Here is a 9,564-nt window from a genome sequence, read left to right as displayed (position 1 = left end):
ACCGACGAGTGCTCTCCCGAGTTTCTAATGGTCCTAAAGAAAACATTGAAGATTCCAATCACGTGTCCAGTGCTATATGAAGTATCTTACATCCTTTCTATCTCTAAGCGTATCTTTGCTTAGTCTTAGACATCTCAACGATAATGCATTTAAATGTTAAATCATACGGAAAGGGCCGACTGATATAATAGGCTTAGTCAATGGAATAACGGGAAAAAGACGCTTTAGGATCTGACACCGCGGCTTTATCCCTTCAGCCAGAAATTAGCTTTGGACATTCAATAGTGAGGGAGAATCAACGGCTGATTTATGAAAAACTTGAATTTTCATATTGGAAACAATGAATGTGAGTAGAAATGACACAATACAATCGGCACCTCAGATCTCAACATTTTTACAATCGCTCTTCATCGTGATGTATTCGTTTATTATAGTGATTGCAGTTGGGGGAAACAGTGTCGTGTGTTATTTGGTGTACGCTTATAAGCGGATGAGGACGGTGCCAAACTACTTCATCGTCAATTTAGCCCTGAGTGATATTATAATGGCTATTTTCTGCATTCCCTTCACGTTTGTGGCCAATCTAATGCTTAATTATTGGCCGTTCGGAGAGTTAATGTGTCCAACAGTATGTTACCTTCAGATTGTCTCAGTATTTGTGAGTGCTTATACACTTATGGCAATGAGCGTAGACCGATATATAGTGATTGTACATCCGTTTAAGAAGAGAATAACTACAGGCTATACCTTATTTATCATTATTATCATTTGGATTTTATCTCTTTCTATCCCTATCCCCACATTGTTCAATGCTCGGATAGAGTACTATTCGAACACGAGTGGACAGTGCCTAGAGATTTGGGAAGGGAACGAGCGAGGGCGGTACGCTTATAGCGTAGGGATTATGGTACTACATTATTTTGCCCCGATGGTGGTCATGATGTTTTGTTACACGACAATTAGATATCATATATGGCTAAAACATAATCAGAAAGACGACCAGAACAAGAGGCGGCTACAACTGGCGTCTGCCAAACAAAAAGTAAGTGTGAAGTATGATGTATAAAGATGCATTAAAGCAATGTACAATGTTGTCATATTTTGTCACGTTTAACACTGTTCTTTACAATTCATTGTAAACCCTGCTATTCAACTCGTAAAATTTTTTCTTAATGTTTTAAGAATTCTTTAAAAAAAAAAACAGACTGGAAGTCGTGAGGAAGTTCTTATGCGACAGTCATGTGTTACAAAACTACAGCAGTGGAGATAACGAATATTGAGAATTAAAAAAAATATACAAACAATATAAATCGAACAGGGCATTCAAATGCACACGCAGAAATTTCAAATGTAGGATCAAGTATCTAGGAGAAAAAAAAGCCTCCCCTTTAATCGGTTACACCCGCCGTGAACCCTATGACTGATCAAGTAGACGGGATTCCCAGTCGAAATTAGTTTAAAACTAGAGGTACTGTGAGCAATGAGCTCACTAAATGATACCCCCGCCTCCCATATGATTATAATGGCAAAGTCCATGTTTTGCTGTGGCCGGGAAACCCCAAATATGTGTCAGATCAAAAAATAAAATAGTAGGTGCACAATGGCAATATGTAATAAAGATTCTGTGAAAGTTTCATTAAATTTCACTCAGTGGTGTAAGAGGAATTGCGGATAAGAGATGGGTACCCCAAAGCGTAACAGACAGACGGACGGACGGACATACTGAATATAGTATACCCTCCCACTTTTCAAGCGGGGGTATAACAAAGACCATAAAATTAGTATAAGAGGGTCAGCCAAAATACGACCCAATGATAGGTCATACTTATAAACAAGATCATCAGAAAACCATAGAATTAACGAAATACTGACTTCAGGTAGGTTGTTGAAATCCCTGAGAAATCAACTTGTATGTGAATAGCATGTCTAGTTTAAAAAATGAACTTACTCGTAATTTAGATTAAATTTAATAAAGTATTATTTTTTAAAAAGCTCCAAAAAAAAAAATCATTTTATATTCTGAAAGGTATTGTGTCAGGTTTTAATCTACATATTTTAAGGTAATTACATGTAGCAATGCAGATTAAAATACATTTGTATATTACATTCATATTTTTGTTAAATTACAGGTATCCTGTTAAAGTATACAAAAATTCATGAAAGGAATCAATGTATAAAAGCTAAAAGCTTATTTCCAGTGGGACTATGTTAGCTACTGATTCCCTAAATGCGTAATGAATATTTAATTAGATAATGCTTTTATGTTCAACAATAAGAGTAATATGGAAATTTGTTATCTATTAATATATATATATACATGTACATTGTATGAATAGGGAGTTTCTATAGGCACCAGGTTTATTAAATAACCTTTGGCGATACATATTTTACAGCTAGATAATCGAATTTTGATGCATTCGCAATAGGTCTTTGAAATAATTTTCTTTGTACAATTCCTTTCATAGTACTTGTATGGACTTTCCTGAAGCTATGAACTTGCATAGGACTTGATTTCTAATCGAATACAAAGTAAGCATTGGAAATCATGTAAAATCATGCAAAGTATAATGCCATCTTTTGGCATTATTTATACAGCAGTGTTCTTTTTCTGTGCTACATTTTGACAAAACCAAGATGAGTATGGTAAATGTGCATAGTACTTGGAAAAATACACATCTTTAAGAAGTCAATTTGAAAATTTCGACTAAGTAGTATCAAAGAAAGCTCGGTTTATCCATCTTCGGTAACCCACGGGTGATTCCCATCAATTCTCTCTATCATCTTGTGGACTCAAAACCCGTGGTTTGCGACGATGGGTTTATGTAATTGCTAATTTGTAAAATACCTAAGGTAGAATCGTACAGATGAAACGTCATACCAATTATTGATAAAGTTCCCTATGAAAATTTAAGATAAATTATTTTAAAGGGCATGCACCTTTCACATAAGATATTTAATACATATTCAGATTATGTCATTTTCTTGAAGTTCGATGATGTTGCGTTTCATTACAAGAAAGATGTGACCTTAATTTGTGCGAAAACCCCATTTGAGTTTAAAAAGTGCGCGGAGCTGTAAATGTCTATTTATCTTTATTCTATTATTTGTAATTTGTCCCCCACTGAAAGAGAGGGATATTAATTTCGGTCTGTCTGTACGTCTGTTTGTGGTTCTGTCTGTTTGTAATTATAACACTTTCGTTTCCACGCGATATATCGAGAAACCTTTGATCTTTTGCAGTGAATTTTTTAAATATCCCCCTATGGCCTAAGAAAGCCTTACAAATTTGATAAATTTTCACAAGTGAATAATGAAACAAAGTATATTACCATATATGATCATAGTAGAACTCCATCCTTCATCCAGAACTACAACCTAAGGGCCACAAATTTAACAATTCTGGAAGAGGCACCATTGCTCATTATACATGTAACCAAGCAATACTTTCTCTGCTAAAAACTCAAGAATAGATGATTATTTGGAATACTCAAATTGAATGCAATTTTTACTGTATGACCGTCTTGACATAAGAATCCCGACCTAGGGGCGTCAATTTCACAATTTCTGAAAGAAGCACCTTTGCTCATCAGATTCGTGCACTTGATTATCTGCTTAATGTACAGAAGGGAAGATTTTAAAAAGAAATTATGCAATTGCACTATATGATCAATAGGGTCCCACACTTACTCAAGGGCCCCTGAACTTTTCAGGAGTTATGTACCTGAGGGATAAAAACTAGAAAGCAATACTTCAACTGAGTGATCTAAAAACTTTAAGAAAGTTCACAAAACCTAGATTGAAATATTTTTGGGAAGCACAATGACGTGGAAGGGGAAAGGAGACGGGGAGGGGTCTTTGAATAAAAAATTCTCTTCAAGACTTCTCTCAAATAAGAATAACAAGGTGGGCGAGTTAAAGACGATGATTTCCTTTCTATTTTTTGGAAACACCTTGTGTGAGAAATGTGTTAAGTGCATACATGTTTTATACCCCCAGATAGATGAAGTTATAAAGCTATGATGATAACAGGCATTGTTTATTTAAAGCATGCATACCAGTACTTCCGGTCGTACAGAATCATTGATTTCAGAGCGTACTGAGTACTATACCCTTCAGGCAATGATATAAACTGAGTTACACATTAAAGTGTACATAGAAGTCGTGTCTAAACCGTTCATAAAGTTCAATCATTCTTAACTGATAGGCATTTGAAAAAACGAAGAATTAAAAAAAAGGAAATTTATGTTGTATATATTGGCAAATGAACGGAAGGTTTAATGGCTTTAATTATCAATAACAATCTTTAAGCCGTCATCATAAAAACACAATTTGTTTACCCTCGTTCTCCTTCTTGCTTTACGGACCATAAGGAGGTGTAATCAGGTAAAGCATCTTGTTAAATCTTCCTGCATTAAATTTTCTGCAGAGAGTTTGGAGTTGTTAGAGAGTAGGCTTGCTTGCCGAGGCTTGCAGAACTTCGTGCAAATCGGTCATTAAGCTTCCGACGATCTGAAATAATCGGTGTGTATAATAATTATTCTCACTTCACATTAAACCTCCCCGATCGAGCATTAAGATATGACTGATATGAAAACTTGTGCTGGAAATATTCTCTTTTTACCATAGAAAATCATGAACAGTGCCTCCATGGAGTTTTGTCTTCTGTTTCTTTTTTTTTTCTTTTTCAATTTTTTCTACGTCTTTTAAAATGTCTTGATGTGCTGTTGGTAGCGGTAGACACCTGAGTATTCCCTGACATGCTCAAATTTAATCATACTTTTTTTTGTTTTCATTTAAGAAAGTAAATCAAATGATTTTTAATCGTTTCAGGCGTCTTTGTTTTGTATTTATATGAAGCAGAATTTATTCAAAAACTTGTACATGTGAAGAACACACACACTTTGTCCTTCATCTCTACATTTAGATAAATCGAAGTATTACCAATTACATGTAACAATAGTTACTTCCATTTATATGTCGATATATCCAATTGAACGTGATGAAAATAATTCCATTGAGTCTGGCACATATTTGGATTTTTTACTAGAAAAAGGACGTTAATGGTAACCTAACAACAAATCTGTATAAAAAACGTGATGACTTCAAGGTTTCTAATAACTTTCTATCATCAGCTTCCCTTACTTGTGTGGCAGTATACCCACTGCACCTGCAAATGGGATATACTAGTATGGCTCCCAGTTGATCCAATGAGTGCAAAAGAGCATACAAAAATTTTCTATAAGGAGACAAAATATCATTGACAAACAACTCGATGACACAAGCCTTTTTTTAAAAGTCATCATTTCACAAAGTTCTATGTTCAATACAATAACCTTTCTTTAAAAAGTATCCTTAAATCGAATTCTTTGTAACTTATTCATATTAATTGTTATATCATAATTTAGACATTGAGAAAGGATTCAGGATGGGTGTGACCGGTCGGCAGAGGATGCTCCCTCCCCAATGGTATCTGATCCCACCTCTGATGTTTTAAAGGTCTGCCTTTTTCTCTGCCCCCGGTTTGTACAGTTTCAATGGGTTTTTGATCTTGACCTCTGTTCGTTATCTCCATTTCTTATTGTAATGAATTTGTCAAGAATTTCTTTTCTTTTTCTTATAGTTTTAATTACATTGCAAGCAGGTTTCTCTGCTGTAACAAAGTACAATACCTCATTTAGTCCAATGTATCAATATGTCTTTAATGACTTAGGTTCCAATATGCTTATATTGGTCAATACCTGAAGTCAAATTAATCTTGCAAATCTAAACTAGGTTAGACATGCCCAAAAGCATATTGGATCAATAGCAATCACAGGAAAAACAAAATCATTCATTGAATGTGGAGGTTTGAGAAATGTGACGACCGCTAATACAGCTGCATGAATGTCAGTGTTAGGGAAATGTATTGTTCTGATCGGTCCAAGTGTAGTAATATGGATGAATACCAGTACCTTTGAGTACCATTATTTATGGTAATGCACCACTACACTTGGTAAAATATTGGTTCTCATGAGAACTAATGTTCATGAAATGAAAAATAAGAAGATAACGAACAGTATTCAAGAACACTGTCTATAAAACTATGCAAAAAAAGGAGCAGAGCAAACATGGACCTCCAAAACATCAGAGGTGGGATCCAGTGCCATGGAGGAATGAGCATCCCCTGCCGACTGGTCACACCCGCCGCGTGTTCCTTGTCATGATCGGTAAACAACGGAAAAACCCGTCGTCAATTCAGTTTATAAATAATGGACTAACAATTAGTATGAAAAACGTCAGTCAGCATTTGACTCAATGATAAATTGTATTTGCACACAATGCAAATTTATATTTGCAACATTTATAAGCATAGATGAATACCATAATTGGTCAGTATAGTTCTTGTAAAATATAGGTTTTTTTCTGAGTGTCAGTGCTATAAATACCTACCATTAGCAATCTAGTTCAGTAGTGGTAAAAGGTACGACTTTCTGAGGCTTCAGCCTTCTATCATATACATTAAGATTGATTGATATCGTAGTTTTCAGCAATAACCAAGGAGGCGAATAATACGTCGGAAAAAGTAATAAACACTTGACCTAGCCGTACCTAAATCTTCTGAAGCAAAAAGATTTGCATTAGTAGAAAGAAAACCTCTCCTGGTGCATTCTCATACTGGGAAAACAATTTTTTTTCAGATGGCTGACCATTCTTTTATTTTTAATACCCGTATATTTTTTGTATCATTAGTGTGACCAATCATATTTATGGGATGAAGAAGCATGTTAGCTGTATTGGCTTGCAGTTACTTGGGCAGTAAGTTACAGCAGTTTCTAAAACTAAAATTACTGAAAACCACTTTTGGAGTTAATATCTACTAAATTTAAGAAATAGCCGTGTTATAACTAGTTTTTACTAGTCCCTTACTGGTGAACTGGTGAAATCTGAGAGGACTATACGGAAATGACTATACGGAGTTGACTAGTGCACTGCTAGTACAGTTTGTAGGACCGTTCTTGTCCTTCTGTCTGCCGATCAGTCTAACTTGCTTTATTCTTGAGGCTTGCATACCGGAATATTGAGCTAATTTTTGCATGTCCTTACGAATTCCGGATCAAGTTCGTCTATATAATTTTTGACGGAATTACGACCGATATCGCTCGGGAACTTTTTTTTATTTTTGCTTTCCACTGATAATGCTTGCTAAAGATTCTTTCTGTAACTTGCATTTTTTAAATAAACATGCAAATTACCGATAGTAGGTTAACCTGCCTGCGTAACTCTATCGATTGTTCATTACACATTCATTTTTTTAAAGAAACACATTACACATTGAAGCGTTTCGGGGTTATTGTTTTATCAAGTCTGCGGGGGATGATAAGAAAATTACTCTGACACATAGCTCAAACATTGTAAAAAAGCTAATAGAGATCATATTATCATTAAAATCAAATACATTTCAAAAGATAAAAAAAAACCAACCAACAAAACATCCAGCAAAAGCTCCCTTTTCAAGAAAATAGCATGTTTAATGATGCAATTGCCGATCTCTTCCATTTGTATCGCGTAATTTTTTTCATTTGTATTGTGTATTTCTCTTATTTACTGTATATTTTATTTGTATTGTATAATTTTCTGTTTTATCGTATTTCTATTTATATTCTCTAACTGTGGCCTTCAATTCGACATTCAGATCAAATTAAAATGTTTATCAGTTATTCGTTCATATGTCGACCTGATATATCATCACAGTGATCTATAAATAAGGGATATAAAAGAGTCTGGCGCATCTGTTTAATATTTGGATGTTTTACCGACTTTAGATGTTAATGACCAAATATGTGACAAACGACTTCATTAATTTTCTTACCTTTCTGCTATCACCTATATAGGGTGTATTAGCTCCATATCTGTAGCTTGCTGGTCTGATAAAATGGGAATGGACAAACGGAGAGCAACAGTGCCACCCAGGGAAGAGATGGTACAGATGTATCTTTAATGCACACAGAGAAATGCATTATCTCTCGATTTATTATATATTTTAAACTACCATTTTAATATATTACTGACCTTGTGTTTCTAACATATTCTTTCATTATTTCTGCATCAAACCGTTGTTAATAATTAACCTTCCTGTGCCTGAAATTGAGACCATCTCAGATTTCGCCTATTTATACTGCCATTTTGAATGGTAAGACTGGCCCAACTCACTTCACTTCATGCGTGTATCTACTATAAAAGGGTAGTTGATAGAGGTCAAAAGAATTATTTTGGCATCAAGCTTTTTTTGCAGTTAAGTCAAGAATTTGGAGAAATAAATCAAGAACCGAGACCAGTTTTTATTTGCAATAATTATTGGCATACAGTTTTCTCTATGGATGGCACTATAGCTCTCTGGTCTTTTAATATTTATCTGAAGTGCTGCAGCTAGCTCTTACAAAGATTTACTTCAGTTAACCATAGTAAATAGTTGATATATTGATTTACTAAGAAATGTTACTTAAACGTTTGAGATTTTAAAGGTTAAAATCCCTTAACTGTCTTTAAATAGAGGCGGGCTACTGACAGATAAGTTGATGTTACAAGAATTTCAACAATCTCGTTTAAAGTCAGCATTTCCAGGTTTTTATAATGACTTTGACAATATATACTCTACCTATCATTGGGTCGTATTGTAACTGACTAACTGTTAGGCTTTTTTAAAATACTGACTTCAGCATGTTACGTTTACCTTATCAATGCATAGGGATCACCATTCGACAGGGGAGGTTTACTCTTCATAGGCACCTGATCCCACCTCTGGAATTTCCAGGGGTTCGTGTTTATGCCCTCTTTATAGATTTTTATCGGTTAAAGTTTTTTTTCAATCATTGTTCATCAACTTCATCATTTTCATTCAATTCAATACTAAAAAGTAGAAATTACAAATAATATGATAATATTCAATTTAATTTAAGATTTCCATTTAATATAAAATAAAATAAATTTGCAAATTACAGAATACAAGTGGAAAATTCAAGAAGACACATATGGAACTTCAATTCAATTCACTTTATTACGTAAGACATACTAGGATTGATCCAAAAGTAATGTCACAACTTTGATAAAATTGATACTAGTCGACGTAAATTAACGAAATTATACATGATCGAAGCTATATTTATTACAAATCAGTCCTGAAAAAATCAATTAAAAATTAATTATACTTTTCAAAATATCGAATTATATACAAAGTGCAGTTATGATAGTCGCCGCACCTAAATAACGTCATATGATGGATGAAGCCGTCATACACTTTTGAAAACGCTTCCCCTTAGTTTCCTTGAGATTCACGAACACATTCGCTTATATTTCGCTTTTTAAAAGAATTATTGGCACCCATTGTACACTCACTCTATACGAAATTTAGTTCTCTCTCAAAATTCTTTGAACAGTACCATAAGACAAACTTAAAGTTTCTCATATCGCTCTAAACGTCTGTCTCTCTTTTTGGACGTCAGACATCATTGAACGTTTCCGCCCGACCTCCCATCTTTCGGTCTTTCTGTCCTCTGCTAATAGCTCAATGACCCATGACCCGCTTAA

At 34.5% G+C, this 9,564-nt stretch overlaps 1 protein-coding gene across 1 annotated transcript; it reads left to right on the top strand.

Annotated features, from left to right (window-relative positions):
* Nucleotides 1–282: 282 nt before the first annotated feature.
* On the top strand, nucleotides 283–1,042 carry LOC134265559 (RYamide receptor-like; the record flags this gene model as incomplete). The annotated part of the gene is made up of 1 exon (XM_062747783.1): nucleotides 283–1,042. A coding segment is annotated over exon 1 (702 nt), but the record flags the coding sequence as incomplete, so codon positions are not given.
* Nucleotides 1,043–9,564: the final 8,522 nt, after the last annotated feature.

Source organism: Saccostrea cucullata, unplaced genomic scaffold, assembly GCF_032062105.1.
Source record: "Saccostrea cucullata isolate Sc308-1 unplaced genomic scaffold, CSIRO_AGI_Scuc_v1 ctg296, whole genome shotgun sequence".
Lineage (NCBI taxonomy): Eukaryota > Metazoa > Mollusca > Bivalvia > Ostreida > Ostreidae > Saccostrea > Saccostrea cuccullata.
The sequence above is the reverse complement of the archived record's forward strand: the minus strand, read 5'-3'. Positions and strand labels throughout refer to the sequence as shown.